We start from the raw sequence: 23,488 nt of genomic DNA on the forward strand, positions 1-23,488 counted from the left end.
CTCCTTAAAACCCAGAGAGATCCTAGGATTATTCAACAAATAGTTACTAAGCCCTTAAAGTATGTCATGTACTGAAGAGCCCAAAATATTTGCATCAACACAGAAAAGTTAAAAAAAAAATGCCATAGTGCTATTTGAACTCCTCAAATAAAAATTTCAAAGGGAAACTCCAGTGAATTGTGTTTCATGATGATCAGCAGGGAGAACTGCACTGAGCTATTATGAAACAAGCGCCTACCTTTCTATTGCATTTCTCTGCTGTTCAAGCGTGGCACAGACCTTGTGCTTAACAGGTTGGAGGATCTTGATTGCTCTGAACAGATAATCTCACTTGAGCACCTCCCCCATCCAGTGGCAGAAGCCTCTGTCCAGGTTCATCCAAAACAGATTTCATTCCCAAGTTTCTCCTGACTCTATGATTCACAAACCATTAACTGCAACATGCTTTAGTCAAGTGACACTTAGAAACGCCTGCCTTCTTGATGGTGGGAACTTTGTGGAGTGGGAACGGAAAGGATGAAAGTTCCTAAGCCTGGGAGGCAAAGACTGACAGCGAGAATCTTTGGAGATTAGTGCAGCTTTTAACACCTACACATTTATTTGATGGAAGGAAAGATATTTATCTTTGGCTACAATTTCAAATTCTTAATTGGAGTGACAGGCGAGGGGAGAGTTGCCAGATTCAACATTTTAGGCCATGTTTTTACTCCTCAAATCCTTGTTGCCCTTCTTCCGGCCTTTCAGATAAATTGCCAAAACCCACCAGCACCATCAGTGGATATGCCACCTTCTCAATTCTGTGCTTTCACAGTCACGTCTGTGTGTGTGTGTGTACGTGCACATGTGTGGGCATGCTTATGGGTGTGTGTGTTAATCTGTTAACATATTGGGGAAATAAGAGCATTGTGTCCTATCTTGATGCTTCAGAGGATGGGCTGCACATTACTTCCTGTTTCTATTTCGACGTTGACACCCCTAATCTCCATGACACTCAGTTGCTAGCAGCCACATGGATCAGTTTTCCAGAAGGCGGACATGTCTAGAGCTACAGTGCTCACAGAGTTTCTGCCAAATGTCAACACCAGGGAAAGAAGTTCCACTCTTCCTGCCTAATACCACTCCCTCTGCCCCATCCCCGGCACTTAAATGGGTCTCTCTGGGGTGCGTGGACGACAATGCACACCACATGGTAAAGCCTGTGAGGTCTCACAGTAACAAAATGTGATTTACTTTGATCAGCTCAGGATTTCCCAAATGCATTTGGCTCTGGAACCTTGTTGTTGTTTTAACACCAACTGACATCCTGCAGAACACACTTCAAAAACTACTCATCAGATGTGACCTACTTCTTAGAACCAAGCAACATCTTTCCATTCCAGAGTCGACAACTGGAGTTCTTGGCTTTGTATTCTGGGAAAGTCTGATGGATCCTTTAACTGCCTATGGTGGTGAGGGACAGAAGGGTCACCTTGTGGAGTCTGAGACTCTCCTAGGAGCTCTGAAAAATGGCTACTGTTCAGAGGGAATTTTCTTTTTACTGTCCTCTTAATACAGATAACTTACTGCTAAAAGTAATTTTAATTTTAGATTTCTCATAAGCAATAGACCAACTTTCTTATGCTTGGATTTAGTGAAGAGTTTTGCTTACTTAACATCATTTTATAAGGATGCATATACAATCATACCAAAGACCTGTATATTAGAGTGGCTTGAGAGTAGAGTATGTTATACGATCCATTTGAGTCCATTTAGGGAGTGGGAAGGAAGGGAATTAGCATTTGCTGCCTGTTCACCTTGTGACAAGAACTGGGCTGACATTTTTACTACATTATTTCATTTTATCCCTACAACAACCATATGAGGTAGGAATAATTGGCCCTATTTCATAGATTTGTTCACTCATTCATTCGTGTCAGGCTGTTTGCTACGTGCTGGGGCGATAATGGTGAAAACAACATGGCTGGGGGTCCTGTCCGCTGGGAGCATCTGAGCAAGATTAGACTCACAAGTCTTAAGGAGCAGCCCCAATGCTATCCATAATTACTACTAAGCAATTAGCACAGAGCCAAACACTTGATTCCAAAGCATGTGCATCTCCTACAATGTAAAGCTTGAGGCTCTCTCTCCTTTTGGGGTTTTTTGATGTTTCTTAATTGAAAAACTTTTCGCAGTTTGATTCAGCTTCTAGGCAAACATATCCATTTTAAGTCATTTAATGATGCAGAAAAATCACATCCAAGTCTCACTTTAGGAAGGCCTGAGGATTAAGTTTGCTCTGGGCTTTCTACCCTTGAATAGAAGAATAAAGATGGTTTAGAAGTATACAGGCACCAAAGCCCAAGGGAAACACAATGGGAGGCAGGGAACTATGAAGTCACGTCCTAGAGAAGAACGTTAGGTAAAGGGTTGAAGAATGGAGACAAGTAGACAGAGACCAGCATTGGAATAAAGACATACAAGGAGGGGGTCATACTAACATTCTAAAACATGAAAATATAAATCCAACAAACATTATGGAGTATCTATGATGCTTAAAGCCTGTTCTTAGGAGTCATTAGCAATGTCATCACAACTACCGATAGAGGTAGCTATTATGACCCCAATTTTATAAGTAGAAAATAGCTCATGGATAAACCAAAGAATCACAGTTAACAGGTGGCAGTGCTGGGATTTGAACCCAGGTTTCCCAACTCCTAGTCCAAGCCCAGTGCCCTTTTACTACATTCCAGTTGCTGGCAAGAGAGAAAGGCTCAGGAATCGACCAAGAGGACTGACAAATAGAGACGGAAAGAGAGGGGATGCACAAACAGAGGGACAAAGGCTCCTAGCAAATTTGTACTGGTACTATGTATTCAACCTTGATGGAAGTTTAGACTTCTCAGAAGCAGTAGGCCAACTTTCTTATGCCTGGATTTAATGGAGAGTTTTATTTAATAAAATTTTATAAGAGTGCACATACAATCGCACCAAGAACTATACATTAGTGAGGCTTGAGAGTATGCTATATTGTACAATGCATTTGTAGAAAGAGAAATCAAGGTCATGTTTCCATTCTTGATGAGATGGGCTTATTACAGGTAGAGCTGAATGGGATCACATATGACCTGCTGGATCTGAGGGAGATCACATGTAGGCATTCATGTGCTTGTGTTATACTTTGAATGCAGGTTTTCTTTCAGAATGTTCTCTCTTAACTGTTATAGGGCCACATTCTCTCCTCTCGCTATGTGAGAATTTATTCATATTATACTTGATCGAATTTTTAGGGATGCTGAGAAATGCAGCTCATAGTAGCCATTTCATCTGGACATCTCACGATTTATAGCTGGAGAAAAGTACTCTTGGATTCCAGTTCGAAACCACGACGTAAGTGTAAATGTCGTCTAGTAGAGTGTCGTGGGTACACTGGACTATTAGTGCTGTTTGTAGTTTTTAATTTTAAGATGAATATAAAGCAACTGAATACAGTCCAGATGAGAGCAGCGAAGAAATTTTAATACTTGGAACCTAGGAGTCATGAGGAAAGAAACTGGCTTTTCTTAGAGTAGGGAGGAGATCATTTCAAGGATGTAAAAGGGATGATAACCAGCTGTTTATCCACGTGCTTTGGAAGAGATTAAGTATCTAACCAGCTGCAGAAGGAAATTTTCTCAAATATAAGAAATAACACAATGAAGCTGGTTAGATACCAGACCACAGTTGTAAAAACACTATACACTACTCTCATTGAAAGAGCAGTGAAGACGGAAATATCAATGCCTACTTCTGTGTGATAGTTTGAGAATTAGCACAGTGTCCAACACAAGCAAGCACTCAATAAATGTTAGTTTTCTTTCTTCTTCCTTGAAGAAATTCAAGTGGTAAGATGGTGAATAATTTTTTTCCTAGGCCAGGGGTTAGGAAAGTACAGCCCGAGGGCCAAATCTGGCCTGCCACCTGTTTTTGTAAATGGTTTTATCGGAGCACAGCCACGCCCATTCGTTTCCATACCATCTATGATAGGCTGCTGTAGAGCTGTCATGGCAGAGTTGAGTAGTTGTGATGGAGACCTTATAACCTGCAAAGCTGAAAATATTTACTCTCCGGTCCTTTATAGGAAAAGTCTGCAGACTCCTGCTCTAGGATAGAGACCAGCATGAATGAGCTGTCTGGGGACTTCTAGTGAGAAGATTCTATTAGTGCTTTGGATAAGGGGCAGGTGACTCTGAAAATTAGAATGAACGAAAAGTCAAGGCCATCGGCGTTGGTTGAAGATGTCATTTAAGTGGTGTTAAGTGCTTTTCTTGGGCTCCACTAGAATTGCTATAGGGGTCTGCATCAGTGAAGGGAGGTAATTTTATGCCAATCAAGCATGTGTACTGAAGGAGCACTGACCCCGCCCCCCCGTCAGTTTTACTGCTGAGCTGACCATTCAAATAATGTCATTTTTATGTTCCCTACCCTGCAATAAAGGATATTTTAAAAGAAGGAGGTACGAGGTTGACAGTTTGGTCCTTTCTCTCCCACATGAGTCAGCCTTGACCTTTCAGGAGAGGCAAAGCTTCTCAACCAAATAAAAACAGGCCTAACAGAGAACAACACTTGGGCAATTTTTTTTTTAATAGATGGGCCCTGAGATGGAAGAAAAGATTCCCTTTTATGTTTTTGCCTTCATTTTGATTCTTTGCTATCAAGTGTACGATAAGATCAGGTCTGAGAGTCACAATAAATGCTTCCCCGTCCCCCCAAAAGCAGGCTGATTTTCTTCCTAACTGGTGGGCTCGTTTCAAAGGCCTTGAACTCCAGGCTGCTACTGAAAGGGCTTTGACGTGTCAAAGGGAAGCATCTTCAGCTGGAACAAGGCAACTCAAAGCCTCTCTTCTCTCTGGTACTCAGCCTTGAAAATGAAAACAAAAGCAAGACAGGGCAAGGCCAACCAATGACACCCCAGACACCGGAGCCCCGCCGCTGAGAACTTCCCAGCAGCCTCTGCACTCACCTCTCGGTGATATTCTTCGCGGTCTGTAGGAAACGCGCATGATCATTCTCCTTCAGAGAGTGTTCCGCTTGGGAGATGAGTGATGCCGACCGTTCAATGCACTGTTTGCAGTTTGCAATCTGCTGAGCCAGTTTGCGAAGCCTCATCACCTTGAACAAAAGAGGCACGGAGATGCTTACACGGGTGGGCTCACTTCGTGAAAATGCATCGGGCTGGGACCTTCTAATGTGTGTGCATTTTGTTGTATGTAAGTCGTCCTTCGATAAAAGTTCAAAATGTAGGCATAGAAATATGGAAATCCCAGTTATGGGACTCTTGTCTTTGATATTCTTTATCTCCTTGGAGAAGTGTTGCTAATTTGTTTTATGAGGAAACACTGAATTGCGAATTGCTTCCCTGTTGATGGGGAAAAAAGGTGTTGCCCAGTGGTAAGTTAGAGGGTCACTAGACCTCTTGTCTCAACTATTCCACACAATTACTGTTAAGATCCTAGGGAACTCTGGAACTTGCTTAGTTTTTCAGCTGGGCCATCAAGAAAATAAAACATCTCTATAGGTGCGAATGTGTGGCTTAAGTAAAAACCATTTTCTAAAAAGTTCTTTGCAATCCATGTAATAAAATTGTGATGTAAAAACATTAAGTATTACTATTTCCCACACTATCTAAAACTCTTGTGTTAAATTAACAGAAAGGGAGCATTTTTTCCATTGATTAATATTTTTCCTGTTGAGCAGATGAGAGAAAGCCAAAAAAAGCACAGCTGGGCCATTTCCCCTCACTGGGAACGTCATTTCCAGGCACTTTGTGCTTACTTGATAACCAAGAACTATTTTGATAAGCATTTCCCAGTCGGGATAAAAACACATGTTTGGTTCCAACCTCCATTCCAATTCCTGATTCCGTCTTGCTTGAAAATGACCCTCAAACGTAATTGACCATAACCTCTGGGGCAGGCCAAGATAAGTCCACGGTAACCCACTTGACCGTTTGCTCTGGTGTCTGAAATGTGCTGTGAGATGAAGCCCTCTGGCCAGAAGCCAAGTTAAAATTAGACTGCTAATTGGAATTGCCGTACGCCTAGTGCCCCCATCCACACGGCCTGGGACAGGTCTTGGCTGGCTTTACGTTCATTCCGGAATGGAAAACAGCCCTGGGTGAAAGTGTAGGGAGGAGACCAGTTAATCTGTCTTACAGACAAGGCTGGCTCAGGCTCCCTCCAGAATTCCTGCTAACTCCAAGAAATTCCTTCTTTTTCCAAGTCATCATTATCATCCCCATGCAACTCTAATCGAAGAAAAGGAAGGAAGGAGATGTCAGAACTTGAGGCCTCTGAGGAACGTCCAATTCCAGCTATGTCGTACTACAGCAAACAAAGGAAATTCATGCTGAATTGAGAAGCAGCAGCCATAAGATTTCAGGCAAGAGTGAGAAAAATTCCTGGAAGTAAAGAGTTAGAGAATGAAGTGTCAAAACTTTGGGGCAAACAGTAGTGATCGTAAGCCTGGTGAAAGACTTAACTCATTATAATTACAGTGACCATCCACAGCAGATTAACTGTGTTCATTAGGTGAATAAAATAACACTTATTTTATAGAAAATAGAATTCAGCTTCTAACATCTATTGTATCCAGAGATAAAGCTAAGAAAGGCATAGAGTCCACTTAAAGATATCAGAACGCATCCATAGGAAATTGTCAGAGGAAGAAAAAATAACAGAGTCCCTAGAACAAACCAAGCGAATGGAACATTTAATCGCACAACATAAAGAATGCTTTAAATTACATGGCAGAATTGAAGATGTTCAATATAATTCTAGCAAAAGAAAAATAAGGTCAAAATATTCCTTTAGAATAACTTCATGTCAATCACCTATCCTTTCAGTATGCCTGTTAGTGACTGCACAGTTACAAATGTAACAATGCTTGAACTCTATTTTCTCCCTTCTTTTCTTCCATCATGATACTGGAAATTAAAAGTGACATAAGAGGAAAAGGAAAACAAAAAAAGCCCTAAATCATGCATAAATTAAAGCAAGCCAAAATGAGAGCCTCATTTGAAAATACAGGAATGCTTTACGGAAAACAATTGTTGGTATAATTTTAATTTTAGTTTAGTGTACAGTTCCATCTGATACACTGGACTGGAGCTTTTCAAACCTTATGTGCACAAGAATCAGCTGGGGATCTTTTTTAAAGAAAAACTGTAGATGTTTGGGCCTACTCTCCAATCTCCTTGGTAAGGAGTTATAATTGGCAGAGCAGGAGGAATCTGCATTTTAACAAGCAATGTTTTCTGGTCTGCAGGTGATGAATCATTAGTGTGGTCAGGACTAGCATTTAAAAAACTAAATAGAAGAGAAGAGGAAAGGAGAAAAGAAAGTAGCAGAGTGCATTCCTCGTAGAAAGGGCAAGCTAGGTTTTGTAAAACGGTGTGTGTGTGTGTGTCTGTGTCTGTGTGTCTGTGTTGGATTTGATGTCATGTGTATTTCCTACTGCAGGTTTCAGTAAAAAAATAAAGAAAAAAAGAAAAACACTGCTCTAAGTTAGGTGCTGACAAACTATGGCCTATGGTGATACCCAGCACACAACATGTTTGTGGAAATCAACTTTTATTGGCACACTGCCACATTCATTTGTTTATGAATCACCTATGGATGCTTTCACACCACAATATTGGGCAGAGGTGAGCTGTTGCAACAGAGACCGGACGGCAAAGTCTAAAATACTTATTATCTGGCCCTTCACAGAAAAAGTTTGCCGACTGAAATGATTCTGATCAGGGGGCCCTGATCTGAACCACACTCTGTGAAACACTATCCTATATGGTATGGCACTTCAGAACCAGATAGTGAGCAGAAAGCCAAATACTCATTTCTTCACTAGAAAACACTTTTTTTAGATACTATTTTAAAAATCTGACAAGATGAATAAAATGTGATTTTTTAAAAGAAATACTAGCTACTGATCCATAAGAAGATTCTCTACATGTACGTGTTATTGCTGCTGGGGAATTTTTCCAAGTCGGCACTGTTCTTTTTTCCTTTGGGAAGTGTGATTGCGCACTCTAATTTTTGGAATTCACTCCATACTCATCATGGAAATATTCTGTCTGTTGGAATCTCCTTTTAGCGGGGACATAGGACTATTAATATCAATTTATTTGCTGTTTATTACACCTTACACATGCTTTTAAAAGTAGCCCTGTATTTTTCTTTAAATGCATTTTAAATATTTTATATATGTGCTTTTATATATATGTAGGATTCCCATCCCAAAATTGTTATGTCCAAACAATTGATCCTCAATTAATACAAGTATCTGAATTGACAATGAGGCCTGTACTCAGTGTTTCTATAAGGCTATAGAAAAGCCCGAACATTTAGTCCAAGTTAATTCTCTTAAATTTTGCAGATTTAGAGTAGATAAGAACAGTGAAGAGAAAGGACTCTTTTTCTCTTGAGCTATAGTCTTCTACCATAATCTGTGTCTGAACATAAAATGCATAATTTGCTTAATTTGGAGTTTGCCATCAGCTTTTTGTGTGCTGACATGAAATTTATTCCCTACTACTGAAGAAACAAGACAATTCTTTTCCAGGGAGTCTCATGGCTTGAGACTCTTCAGTCTGTCCAAGTATAAAGGCTGTCGAGCCATTTATTTCAAAGACAATGGTCTGAGAGCAGGAATCACTAGTACCTACTAATGTGTAACAATATCGCCTGCTTGGCAACCTCCCCAGTTGGAGGATTTGTGGCGAGTTTGTTTCCACCAGGTCTAAGGGCCTTGTGATTGGCACCAGAGACAGATGGAGGCAAAGTCACGAGGTGGATGAAATTTACTTTTGTGGTCCCCATGGTTCTGCCGGTTCTTCCTCCAGCTCCCTACTTCCAAGTGCTGGTCAGAGAACTCCACTGTCCCGTCCTGGATTCAGTGTCCTCAGACTGCCCAGCCACCACCCTGGGCACCCGCACTGGGCACCAAGTCCACACTTGCCTTCCCTGCCCAGCACCTCAGATTTCCAGGGACTCAGTCACTGTGAATTCCGGGGTTTGAGATCAACTAATCTTTGGTCATGTGCCAGAGCAGTAACTCAAGAGAAAGCCAAACTGGGCCCTCAGCTTTCCCAAGTAGCGTTTGCTTTCTAATTTCGCCTTTTGAGATAATATCCCTGAGCAAATGTGAATTTTTTAATAACTGATAAATTTCAAACATACAGACCATTTTTAAAGTAATATAATCAACTTTCCTGTACACAGTACCAGCTTTACCAAATCGCAATATTTTCATCATATTAGCATCAGATTTTTCAAAAGGAAGTAAAATATTATTGATAGCGTTAAAGCCCTTGTGTGTCCCTCTCTAATTTGATTCATATCCCTCTCCAGAGGAAAACATCCTCTTGAATTCAGGATTGATCACTCCCAAGCATGTTTATGTATACATGCCTAAACGTTGCATGGTTTTTTTTTGTAGTTTATCAAACTTTATATAACACTTCTCATTCCATACTAATCATTATAAAACTTGTTTATATTTTTGCGATTTGTCCATATGAATACATATCACCCTAGATCGTTAATTTTAATTTTTGAAGACTGTTCCATTATATAAATATACAATTTACTTGTCTTACAAACAGCTTTATTGAGATATAATTAACATATAACAAACTGCACATATTTAAAGTACAAATTTCATAAGTTTTCAAATATGTGTAAACCCATGTAATAGTCACCACATTCAAGATAATGAACATATATATCATACCCCCAATTTTCCTCCTGACCCTTTGTAATTCATCCTGTCCACTCCTTCCTGTCACTCATTCCTAAGCAACCAGTGGTTCGTCTTCTGTCACTGTAGATTATTAGAAAGTGTCATTTCTAGAATTCCATATGAATATACTCATGCAGTGTATACAAATTTCTGACTTCTTTTACTAGCCATAATTATATTGAGATTCATCCATGTTGTTGCATGTTTCAATAGTTCATTCCTTTTTATTGCTGAATACTATTTCATTGTATTGTTACATCACAAATTGTTTATCCATTCTCTTGATGGACATTTGGGTCATTTCCAGTTTGGGGCTGTTACCCTTAACATTAACATGAAAATTCATATACAAGTCTTATATGGACATATGCTTTCATTTCTCTTGGTAAACACCTGGAATGGCTGCATCATATGGTAACTGTATCTTTACTTAAGAAACTGCCAATTTTCCAAAAGGCACCATTTTCATTGTTAAAAACAGTGCGTGAGAGTTCCAGTTCCTCCACATTCTCACCAACACTTGGTGCAGTCCGTCTTTTTAATTTTGACCATTCTAGTAGGTAAGTAGTGGTATCTCATTGAGGTTTTTTTTTTGTCGTTGTTGTTGTGAGGAAGATCAGCCCTGAGCTAACATCCGTGCCAATCCTCCTCTTTTTGCTGAGGAAGACTGGCCCAGAGCTAACATCTATTGCCAATCTTCCTCCTTTTTTTTTTCCCTTTTTTCTCCCCAAAGCCCCAGTAGATAGTTGTATGTCATAGTTGCACATCCTTCCAGTTGCTCTATGTGGGACGCCGCCTCAGCATGGCCCGACAAGCGATGCGTCGGTGGGTGCCCGGGATCCGAACCCGGGCCGCCAGTAGAGGAGTGCACGCACTTAACCCCTAAACCATGAGGCTGGCCCCAACTCATTGAGGTTTTAATTTGCATTTCCTTAATGACCAATGGTTTTGAATATCTTTTCATATGCTTATTTGCCATCCATATGTCTTCTTTGGTAAAGTATCTATTCAAATCTTTTATCCATTTGGTGAAGGGGTTATCTGTTTCTTTATTAATGAGTTTTGAGAATTTGTTATATATTCTGGATACAAGTACTTTATTAGATAAATAATTTATAAATATTTTCTCCCAATTTGTGGCTTATCTTTACATTCTCTTAACAGTGCCTTTTGAAGAGAAGTTTTTATTTTTGATGAAACATAATTTATAATTATATAATCTGTAAATATTTCTCTTATGTTTTTGTCATTGTATATAAATAATCTTTGCCCAACCCAAGGTCACCAAGATTTCCTCCCATGTTTTCTTCTAGAAGTTTTATGGTTTTTACCTTTTACATTTAGGTATATGATCCATTTTGATTTAATTTTTGTATATGGTATGAAGTATGGATGAAATTTCATTTCTTACATGAAGATATCCTCCCCTATGTGGAGGCTAAAACTCAGTTTCCAAATTTCCCTTGCAGCTGAGTTTTCTTTGTAATTTCAGTGTCTACATTTTTACCTTCAAAACTGTTAATTTGTTATTTTCATATTTATTTTTTCTTACTTCATATCCTTCTTTTGTGGTTTCATAATTTTTGCTCTTTTATAATAGAAGTTATTCCTTCATTTATCTCTTTGAACATCTTTTTTATATTTTCTCATAAAATTAGTTTCACCTGGGGTGAGATATCATCTTTGCTGATTTTTATTGGCTGTATTTGTAGAAATTCAAGATTTCCTTATATGCTTTGGAATTGTGGTTTGAATTTCAGTTTGAAAGGGAAGGTGTCATTCATAGCTTTTTTCTCCCTCACCCTCCTTGCTTAGTCTACCCTGTCTAGTGGTTTTACAGTCGCCTTCACCTTGTCTTTGGGGGTCTTCATTCAGGAATCCTATGTTATCTCTGCATTTCTGAGGCTCCTGTTTTGTGCAGGTATCAGAAACAGTGCAGAGCCAGGCACTAAACCAACAACTCACTTGCTCCAGACTCCCAGGCCTGAAGTTTGCTCAAAGCTGTGGCCCTAGGTAGAGGTTGACAATAATCTTTTTTGTCCCTTTTAATGAACTGGGAAACCATATGCAGCCCATGGCATTAACCAATGAGCCTGATTTCAGCCCCCCATACCATCTGGAGTACTTCTAGCCCATTTACCCCAATGCTTCAAGAACTATTTATCCACTGGAGTTGAAGGTGTAGCTGATTTGGTCTCTTCCAGACCAAGTCCCAGTAGCCTGTGTCTTAGCCACAGTCACGGCTCTGAAGTTTTGCCGCATTTCTGGCCCGGAAGATGTTATTCATCTTGTTTTGGGCCCAGCTATGTCTCTTTGCTTTTCTACTTTACTATGTTGTCTATCACTGATATGTGTTCAGGGTGGAGCGGGGGCACCCAAGCATGAACCCCACGCACCACCATAGCTGGAACTGGGGATACCCCTTCACTACTTTGATCTAGCTCATGAGAGACACCCTCATGCTGGGAAGTTAAGTGAGAGAAAGGAAGGCATGCTTGCCAGGAAGCTGTGGTGGAGTGTCACTGCAGGCTGAATAAGGGCCCCCAAAGATGCCCACATCCTAATCCCAGGAGTTTTTTTTTTTTTTAATATGTTACCTTACATGAGAAAAGGGACTTTGCAGATGTGATTCAGTTAAGGATCTTGAGATAGGGGATATTATCCTGGATTATCTGGGTGGGCCTGATGTAATTATAAGGGTCCTTATTAGAGAGAACCAGGAGAGTCTGTCAGAGAAAGATCTGAGGATGGAGGCAAAGGTCTGAGTGATGTGATGAAGAAACTGTGAGCCAAGGAATGTGGGTGGCCTCTGAAAGCCAAAAAAGGCAAGAAATGGATTCTGCCCTAGAGCTTCCAGAAAGAAACAGCACTGCCAAAACCTTGACTTTAGCCCAGTGAGACTGATTTTGAACTTCTGACATCCAGAAGATCAGATAATAAATCTGTGTTCTTTTAAGGCACCAAGTTTGTAGTAATTAGTTACAGCAACAATAAGAAACTAATATGAGTATTGAGAGCTGATCCCTGCACACGACCATATAAAGGCAACAAATCACCTTCCATTGCATATTAATAATTAATTGCAGCTGTATTTCAGGCAGTCAAGTGTCTGAGAACCTGGAAGATGTAAGGTATTACGAGATGTACGTATGTGGTGCAAGATGATGGAAGAGGAAATATATCCTGTAAGGATTCCAGGCTGACACTCAGTGCTCTTCTAAGTTGTACAATTTGCATGTGAGAAAAAGTAGCTTCTCAACACATCTGAGTCAGTCTTTGGCCAGGGAATAATTTCATATTAATTTGTTAATTCACTGTAACAGTTTTCAGAACAATTTGGTTTGATTTGACTTTAACTCTTCTGATCACCATCACAGTTGACATGCATAAATATTTTTCAATCTATATAGACAAAGTAATCTAAAACATTATACAATATTAGAAGTACCTTTTACATTTTGTAAAAAACAGAGAAGAGCACATATATTAGCTATTGTAATCTCTGTGTACTACTTAATACATGCTAATTTGATTTAATTATACGTATTTCATCAAAATACAGTTATGAGCAGTAATAGAAACTCATGAATTCATTGGATCTTGAATATTTCTATTTTTTAAATATTCACAAAATTATCCTTTGAGGGTGGACAGAAATGGGTAAAATAAAATGGATAAGTATTTCAATAAAAATATGACTAATTTAAAAATAGAATAAAGTGATAAATTCTAAAAATACCAACAGTTTCTGAATGAATTTTGAATAAATAAGAAAGTGGCCATAAAGAACATAATATAAATTTGTGAATTGCTTTTTGAATATAGTTTACTGTAAAACCAAAGGACTTTTAAAAATACAAACATTAGAAAAGAAGTACTATTAATATATCCACAAAGGGGTATATGATATAGTGACACTATAGGAATTTTGCCACCATGAAATTATACCTATCTAAATTCCCTCAAGGGCATGGGAAAGCACTTCACAATTTCTATATATAAAGTCTGATTCACTTAAACATTTATTTAACACTGTGTTAACTGCTAGGATATAGCAATAAATATGAAATGAACTCTTCCTCTACGGAACCCCTCTTCTCACAGAGAAGAGAAGTGAAAAACAGTGGCTATAAGAGACCAGAGCTCCATGCGGCCCCCTGGAGTTGGGTAACGGAGCAGCCCTTATATTACAGGTATGCATAAGAGACCATAATACAAAGAAAGGGGTGGAGAAAAAATTGGCCAACCAAGGGGCTTTGAACTACATCTTAAAGACTTAAGAGGAGATGATAGAAAATATAGAACAGGAGGGTATTCAATATTTCCTAAAATACTGAAGGGCATGGGAGTATGATATTTTCGCCAGGTAGAGAATATGAAATCTTCTGCCCTAGAAATCTTACCTTCCCTTCTTTGATCTTGGTTCCAATAATTTGTCGTCTCTGCTGAATGATCTCAATGAGAAGATCACACTCCTCCATCAATTTGGCTTCTTGACGCGATGCATTTACCTACAGGATAGATGGAATGGTAAACATTAATTTGGCCTTTGTTTCCAGTTAAATGCTCTTTTTAATGTAGACTAGAATATTTCTGGTAATTGCTGAAAAGATATTTTAAATGTTAACTCTTTTTCAAATTATGCAGGGATGGCAAATATAGGACTTACATGTCTACTCCCTATCTTGCAACCCTGGAAAACATTATTATCCAATGATAGCGCTCTTTTCTGCTAAACCAGACTCAGCCTCAGAATCTTTCTTAGCACATTATGTACATAGCTATACAAATTACATAGCTGGAAATTGACACGAAATATATTTGCAATTTCTGCTTTTATATTTTGAAAGAAAGTGCAATTTTGGCCTGTTAAACATAAAAAGTAAGTTAAGAAAACCTAATATTATACTTTTATGGTGAATGTCTTTTGGAAAAATTTTTCAAAAGCTAGGTAGCAAGGTTACTTCACATTTATTTGACTTTTCTTTTAAATACAGACATCCAACTTTGTATTTAATCACTATAAAAACATCAAAAAAGAAAAAGGATGGTTGAATATTTTATTAATCTTATGACATAATTTAAAATTTAACTTCTGGTCTATTTCTAAAAGACTAAGGTTCTACAATGATAGCATGCCATTCTCCTGGAAAGGTAGATCATTATAGAATGGCTTGTATTTGAAGATTTTAAGACTCATTGTATGCAAGGGAGGGTTACAATTAGCTCATTCTTGGCAACTGGGCTTGGGAAATACTCTGCACATGCTATTTCCTCCACCTCGTGACAATTCTGAAATGCTTATTCACAAACAGAGACCCAGAAACCACAGCTGTGGGAAATGAAGATAGCATGCATGGGTTTTATGATTTTAACACAGCGCAGGAGAAGCTGCAGTGTTATAAAGAATGACAATAGCAATGATTACTCTAGCATATCTCAGGGAGAAGACACGGCCCAGTCATTAAGCCCTTTTGATTTGGGATGTTTTATTCAACTGGAGTAATTTCATTCTCTATGAATGAGATAAACTGGAAGTAGGGTCAGGAGTTCAGGATAAAAGTCCATTGATGGCTGTTCAGAGAAATCATGTCCTGTTTCCAGAGGCCAGGACTCCTTGAGTTTTATTCATGATCATCATAAGACACAGTAGAAAGACTACTCAAGACATCTTATTGAGAAGATGATGGTCACTGGCCATTGCAGCAAACCATGAGATCATGTCCTATGTCAGATTGGCACATAGACTTGTTTGCTAAATGTTTACTCAACAAAAGAAAAAATAAAAAATGCATTGGTGGACAAGTACAGAATGTGGAACTGAGGCTAATATTTCAAGCAAGTTAACCACTGGGCTCAATTTCTCTTACCATTACTTTTATGTCATCATTTCCAGTCGCCTTTGAGGCTTCCTAAATAAATTTAACTATCTATGGAAATATTTACTTGAAACTCCACTATTTTCAAGAAATTTCTTCTCTTTCCTTTTGACCTCAAACTGAATTTAATAACTTACTACAACCGAACTGTGAAAAGGATGGGTTCATACCAAAACCATGGGCACATTGTGATGGAGAAAGTGAAACTGCTGAGAAGTAGCACCCTACGCTTGGGAAGTATCTCCTAGAATGAGCCCTAGGAGCTAAGTTGTACTTGAGCATACAATCAACATAAATCCAATAGGATGTAAGCTCCATAAGGGCAGGGATCTTTGGCTGTTGTGTTAAATGAGGCATCCATCCCAAGCACCTGGTGCCATATCTGGCACAAAATAGGCATTCAAAAACTATTTGTTGAATGAATGGAGAGTGAAAATGACCTTCCAAGAAGAGACAAGGTAAAATGTAATGAAGCAAGTAGCTATCATGATATACTTCAAGCACTCAATATGCAGGAATTGGATTTATTGGTTTTCTGGGACTGTGTAGACGTAAAATTATGTCCTAAGGATTATTTTTTGGGGGGAGGGGCATTGATTTTTTTTTACAACTTTACTGAAATATGTTTCACATACCATGAAATTCACCCATTTAAAGTGTCCAGTTTTGTGGCTTTTAGTGTATTCAGAGTTGCACAATCATCACAATCTAATTTTAGAACATTTTCAACATCCTCCCCCCAAAATCCCATACCCTTTTGCAGTAACTCCACATTCTCACTATCCACCTCCCTTCAGCCTTAGGGAACCACTAATCTACGTTCTGTCTCTTTATGGGTTTGCTTGCTCTGGACATTTCATATAAATAGAATCAAACAATATGTGATCTTTTCTGTCTGGCTTATTTCACTTAGCATAATGTTTTCAAGACTCCTCCATGTCAGAGCACGTGTCAGCACTTCATTCCTTTTTATGCCAAAGAATATTCCATTTTAGGGATATACCACATCTTGTTTATCCATTCTTTAGTAGATGGACATTTGGGTTGTTTCTATTTTTGGTTACTATAAATAATATTGCTATAAAGATTTATGTATAAATTTTTGTGTGCAAATATGTAGTCATTCTTCTTGAATACAGGAGTGGAATTGGTGGGTCACATGTCAACTCTATGTTTAACTTTTTGAGGAACTGCCAAACTGTTTTCCAAAGTGGCTACATCATTTTGTACAAGGCTTTCAATTTCTCCACATCCTTGTCAACACTTGATATTGTCTATCATTTTTGTTTTATTCATCCTAGTAAGTATAGAGTAGAATGTCATTGTGGTTTTGATTTGCATTTCTCTGATGGCTAATGATGCTGAGTATCTTTTCACGTGCTTATTGGCCATTTGGGCATCTAATTTAGAGATACGACTATTCAGATCCTTTGCTCATTTTGTAATTGGGTCATTTGTCTTCTAATTATTAAATTGTGTGATTTCTTTATATATTCTGGATACAAGTCCCTTATCAGATATGTGATTTGCAAATATTTTTTCCCATTCTGTGGGTTGTCTTTTCATTTTCTTGATGGTGCCCTTTGAAGCACAAAAGTTTTTAATTTTGATGAAGTTCAATTTCTCTATTTTTCTATTGTCACTTGGTCTTTTGGTGTCATAGCTAGGAAACCCAATCCAAGATCATGAAGATTTATGCCTCTGTTTTCCTCTAGAAGTTTTATCTCTTACATTTAGGTCTATGAGCCATTTTGAGTTAAGTTTTGTGTATGGTGTGAAGTAGGAGTCCAACTTCCTTCTTTTATTAATGGATATCCAGTTGCCTAAGCACCACTTATTGAAAAGACTATTTTTTCCTCCATTGAAGCCTCTTAGCAATTTGATCAAAAATCAATTGACCAGATTGTAAGGTCCTCAGGTTTTGATGTCCCTGCTAACATATTCTGTGCTTAAAGATATTCTGGTTTTGACTAAACCTAATGAGGCTTCACTAGTAGTTCTACAGTAGGTGCCATGAAATGTGGTGGGGAGTACCAGCTCTACTCATATGATGATATGGGGAAAGTCAAGGAATATCTCCATTTCTAAGTTTTACTATTTTGTAAAATGAGGTGAGTAATATCTGCTCTCTCAGCCATGTGGGATTATTGTGGTAAATACAGGAAATAATCTATGAGGAAATAACTAACATTATGAGGCGAAAGACAAATCTGAGGTAGTATTGTCTGCATTGAGAAGTAGCTTTGTTAATAGACTATGATTTAGTTTGGGATTCATTTCACTCTCAAAATCAGTGGGATTTGGGTTACTCCATAGTAGGAAAAGTGTCCCAGTTACCATCGTAACATGGGGCTCAATTTAATCCAAATTCTGACTATTCAATATTTATGATGGATAGCTTCTTTTACAAAAAAGTGGACTGAAATCTACTTTGTTCAGCCAAATATGTTTTGAGAAAGCTCATACCAAAACCACCATGGTCCCAAAATATAAATTTCCAGAAATTTGGGAACATGATCTGTTAATTTTAGGCCCAGTATTTTCCTTAAATCTTTCAAAGAATACAGAGTTGACTTTCCTTTGAAACCAGGAAAGTTGAATCTCTTTTTCTACTTTGATGAAGCTTCCAAATTTTTGTAACTTTAACATTCTCATATTTCAAAAGATACAATAAAATAAGTTGAGTGCTATCCTATATTTCTAAAATTCTTCCACTACAAAGAAATTTTCCAGTTTTGCTGTTTCATATGTCACTTTAAAAAAGTTAATGATTTGATTGGACTTCATTTCTTATATGGGCTATTAATTCAAATATGGCAGGGTTTATTGGTTACTTGCAGTGTGTTCAGGTGCTTCTAGTTCCCAGGTTTGGTTTGGAAGCTGGCAGCTCCTGGTTATGATTTTAGCTTTCATTTCTGATTCACGTTTTTTGATTCAGAAATCACTAAGGCTGATGGAAGTGCTTTGGGTAGGGCCAATCTAAGGACGCAAGAAACAACCCCAAAATCTTCTTTTATAGACCTACATTTCCACCTTTGTGTCTTAAGTCTCTTTCTTGGTCCCTAACCTAAAGACAAAAGTGGGATGGAGATAATTAGGAAGGATGGTCAGTGGTAGGTGACTACTGTATCCCTCCTCCGGACCACACTGGAAATGGGGCACTTAAGCTTCAGAGCCCTTGACATCACAGGACAGAATATAGCTTAACATTGGGCCCTCTTCCCATCCCAGACTCCTCATGGTTACTGTTTTTCTCATCGCAATTATACTCATGAGTACATATCACATCAGCCCCTCATGAGGAGAAACTCAGTCACTTTTACCTCATCTCTGTTTCAGCCTCGCCCATGTACTCAGCATGCATCTTCTCTACATCTGGAATTACAGCTTCCTTTCTCATCTTGAAATGCATCATTTCCCCCCATCATCGTCTTCTAGTTCTTAGTAATAACTTAATCTTTTTGCAAAATACCCTAAATTAATTCTTCTAAAGTTAGATCCAATCTCAATTCTTTCAGAATTTACTTCTTTCAGGAGTTATTACCATATCTCTTTCAGGCCCTAATGCCTATCTGAGGCTGCAAGTGCCTCCTATAAAACACCTGCAGCCCTTCACTTTGAAAGAGCTACAGACAACTAGTGATTCACTCATTTATCCATTCACTTTTTCATTCGAATAATAGCAACTGGGTTCCCACAGTGTATCAGACAGCATTCCAAGCTCTGGGCATACACTGGGGTCCAAGATAGACAAAGTTCCCATTATTACAGAGTTTACATATAAGCATAGGGGGACAGGCTGCACAAGTCAAGAAATAAATAAAAATTTCAGATCATGACAATTGCATAAAGGAAAGTAAAGAGTAATGTGATCAAACATGGCTGAGAGTAGGGTCTTTTTTATTGGTGCTCAGACAAGAATTCTCTGACAAGTCTCTCGAGGAATGAAAAGGAACCAGCCAAAAGATGTGGAAAGGGCGTTTGTAGGCACTCCTGACTCTGCTTTTAACAGGCTACCTCGTAATCATACAGTCTAGTCTCATTATTCACAGATTCTGTATTTGCAAATTTGCCTACCTGCCAAAATTTAAAAATTAATTTGCACCCCCAAAATCAATACTTGTGGCCTTTTCACATCCATTTGCAGACATGCTGAGAGCATGGAAAAACTCGAGCCACCTTACCAGCACCCAAGTGAGGTTGAACAAGGGCATGGTCTGCCTTCTTGTTTCAGCTCTCATATAACCAAGGACGGAGACAATAGGGGCAGTGCAGTATAGTGCAAGCAGCTCCGGCTCTGGGGCCACTTGCCTGGGGTTTGAGTCCCAACTCTGGCGTCTGTTAGTAGGCAGGTCTCAGGCAAGTCACTTAACACTTCAGAACCTCCTTTTCTCTTTTATAAAATAGAGAAAATAGAATCTACCAGGATGACTTGTTTTCAGGATTTAAGATTATAATCTGTGTGAGGGGTGTGTGTGTGTGTGTGTGTGTGTGTGTGTGTGTGTGTACCCCCTAAGAGCAATGACTCAGTATTAGCCAGTTCCATGTTCCTGGTGACTTTGTAGAAGATAACTACCACAAACAACAAGAATTGATTGTATTTATCTACTATCTAGTGTATCCATAATTGTCCTAAGTATTTTGGGGGCGGGAAGAGAAATTACATAAGTAAGACACAGAAGAACAGAGTCTTGCTTGTAGAGAGTGCTAACCCACTCTCTGCTATTCCTGGGGTAATTTTGCTGCTTCTTCGTGATAGACTTTCTGATTCTTTACAGTCTAATGAAAGAGAAATTAGAAAGTCGAATAATGAAGTGAGTGTAGAAGGCCAACACTCATGTCTTGCCCTCCTAGCCTTGAGATCTAATTCAGCACTGAGGGCCACTTGGCCACATTATCGGTCATATCAGATACCAATAATCAGTTGCAGTCCCACGTAAGTTGGCACTGGGTGTACAGTTTATCTGCCTTTTCTAGAAATGCAGTTACATGTACTCATTCCCCAGATTAATTAATGATAACATAAATGAGTTGGCTATTTTCTCCAGGGCACTTGGTTAGCAATGCCCAGTAAAAAGTTCCCCTGCTAAGTTTTATGGGATAATAGTGTTACAGCATTTCACAGAAGAGGTGGGGTGAAGCGAACAATTCATTATTTTGTTCTTGTCATATATGTATAAACATTAAAGGGATTTAATTACATACACACACTAAAAATTAGACTACGTGTCTGTGAAACGTTCTTTAGCAGTCTGTAAACAGTTTCTAAGCATTTCTTAAAACTTGCTCTTTTAATTTGACTTGTATTCAACTACAAAATAGGATGTTCAATGCAGAGTATAAACATCATTAGATTTCAGAGACATGCGGCCTTAACATCTTCAGAAATATTTTATGGAACTCTTAGAAGGAAACATCAACGGGGAAAAAATATCTGGCCTCTCACAGGTGAAATTGGACTAATATGCTTTTAGAAATCCTCATTTTCTGATTTTGTAGTGCTTTGTTGAAATGAGTTAGCCATCTCTAGATTTTCAGACTAAAACCTTTTAATTCCTCTTGCGAAAAGGACACGCTAACTTGATAGATCACTTCCTATTCACACACAGGGGCAAACACTGGAGAGAGCTTAGGAAAGAATAACCCTGATGTCTTGGAGAAAGGACATTTTATTTCAGGGTGTTGAGGAAAGATGGCGGCTGGCGTTGGACAACTCCAGAGGCCACCATTCACTTTCAGTTCCATGAGAACAGTGCCCCCTGATCTGGGCAGCCCAGGAGCCCCCTACCACACTGGCCCACCATTAGTGCAGTCTTGAAATTGCACCATCAAACTGCGACCCCTTTGGTTTAAGACTCTAAACCTTGATATCCTGGAAATCACTACCAGTGAGATTGGGGATTTAAAAGACAAAAGTCTACGTTACAAATTTGCCTAGAATTGGTCCTCATGGCAAAAGCAAAGCTGTACTGTGATTTAAATTAAGGTGACCTTGAAAAGATTAAAACTCTCTTTTATCTGATGCTTTGTTGATGTTGCTGTTATTGTTTAAACTCAACAGCACTTTTCTCTATAACTAAGGTTATATAATTTTGAGTCTGCATTCAAATTTAAGGAGGTTAGTGTTATTATGTTTTAATAACACTATTATTTCATACCGCTATATGTTATAACGTCCACAACAATCCTATTTCGCTCAAAAAGAAAAACATTGGAGGACTTAATTTCAATCTGCCCAGGGCTGGAGCAACTGAAACACAACTGAGCTGCAGATAAGCTGATAATATGGCCAGGAAGATGAGGGGACAGGGAAATGCAAGGGGGCTCTACGCCCTACCGTGGACTGCTGACCAGGTGCGAAGAGAAATATGAGGATCTGAGGGTGCTTTGGGTTTTATTGCCAAAGGCAGCTGTGAGGAACATTCCAGACCCTGGGGTAGAAGTCAGACAGACCTGCCAGAAGGAACAACGAAATGAAAGAGACTCTAATACTTGAGTTTATATATAAAACTGAGCCAAGGAGAATTGAGTAAGAGCAGACTGTATTACTGTAATTCATCTAATATGTTTATATGTAATCTTCACCCTGAAACTCTCTCACACCAAAGTCAAATATCTGCGGACCTAGCTCAAGTAGACGAGAAAGAGAAGAATGGCCAAGTTCCCAGAGTCCCTTTCTTCAGAGGAAAAACTGGAGTACAGGACAATACTATTTAATATCTAATATTTTAATTTAATATTGAACATTTTTAACTACAACTTTTTAAAGCCCAAGAAAGGCTTTTCAGAAAAATAAAAAATGGAGTCCCCTCCTAAAGCGCTTTTGATGGCAAGTAACAGTAGTGATGGCATGGATAGAAGCTACATGTAATCCGACCTTTACCATGGAGTGACGTGGTGGAAAATGATTTGGCCCAGAGGAGACCAATTCTACATACTGATTAACTATCCAAGTGGGATTTTGCTATATTTCTGCTATGGGATCAAAAAATAGCTCCCAGAAACCTCATGATAAATCTTCTTTTCTTGAGGTTTCTAAGATTATGAAGCTTGAATGTTGGATAAAGAAGTGAGATGCCATTAAAAATGGCAACACACTGTGGGAAGCCGGGCAATCAAAGTCTTCTTATAAATGAAACACAACTGTAACAATACAATAAAGCTGTCCAGCAAGGGTGCCACTGCTAATGCCTAAAACTTTGAAGCTTCACACAACGAATTTTTCTTCCAAAAGCAGCACACACAACATGCCCATCCAAGACGTTGTTGATGTTGTTACTTTTTCAGTAAAGCAAAATTGTCAAACAAGGTGAAATAATTTAGACTGAACAAGGGCTAGAGGAGGCAGTAGTTCAGAACTCAGGGTCCTGAGGAAGTCTTCCTGGGAGTGAATGGCAGGACTTCCTTCCTTACTAGTTGCATGTTCTAGGGCATTTGCTTAAACTATCCATTTCTCAAGTTCTTCATCTGCATAATGAAGAAAATATCAACTCTTACCTGGTAGACCAGGTGTTCCCCCAGGGAACATTGGCAACGTCTGGAGACATTTTCAGTTGTCACAATTGGGGGCGGGTGTATGTGTGTGTGTGTTTGCTACTGTCATCTAGTGGGTAGAGGCCAGAGATGCTGCTAAATATCCAACAATGCTCAGGACAGCCTTCACAACAACAGAGAATTATCCAGCCCAAATGTCACTAGTGCCGAGGTGAGAAAACCTAGGGCAGACTGTGGTGAGGGACATGAAATAGGACATGAAAAGCCATTGAAAAATGCGTGGCACATAGTAATTACTCAAGAAATGTTAACTATCACTATTGTTAACAAACTGTTTATGCGATATGTCCATATAGGACTAG

General features: G+C 38.8%; 1 protein-coding gene across 3 annotated transcripts in view; it reads right to left on the reverse strand.

Annotated features, from left to right (window-relative positions):
- The window catches only part of MID1 (midline 1), a 198,017-nt gene that overhangs the window by 30,560 nt on the left and 143,969 nt on the right, over nt 1–23,488 (reverse strand). For all 3 annotated transcript variants that reach the window (XM_058535427.1, XM_058535428.1, XM_058535426.1), the window contains exons 4-5: nt 14,157–14,264; nt 4,979–5,127 (exon numbers count right to left, since the gene is read on the reverse strand). In XM_058535427.1, the coding sequence (XP_058391410.1) occupies nt 4,979–5,127; nt 14,157–14,264 (257 nt within the window). The remainder of the gene's footprint in view (nt 1–4,978; nt 5,128–14,156; nt 14,265–23,488) is intronic.

The sequence above is a fragment of the Diceros bicornis genome, chromosome X (assembly GCF_020826845.1).
Source record: "Diceros bicornis minor isolate mBicDic1 chromosome X, mDicBic1.mat.cur, whole genome shotgun sequence".
In the NCBI taxonomy this organism is placed as follows: Eukaryota; Metazoa; Chordata; class Mammalia; order Perissodactyla; family Rhinocerotidae; genus Diceros; species Diceros bicornis.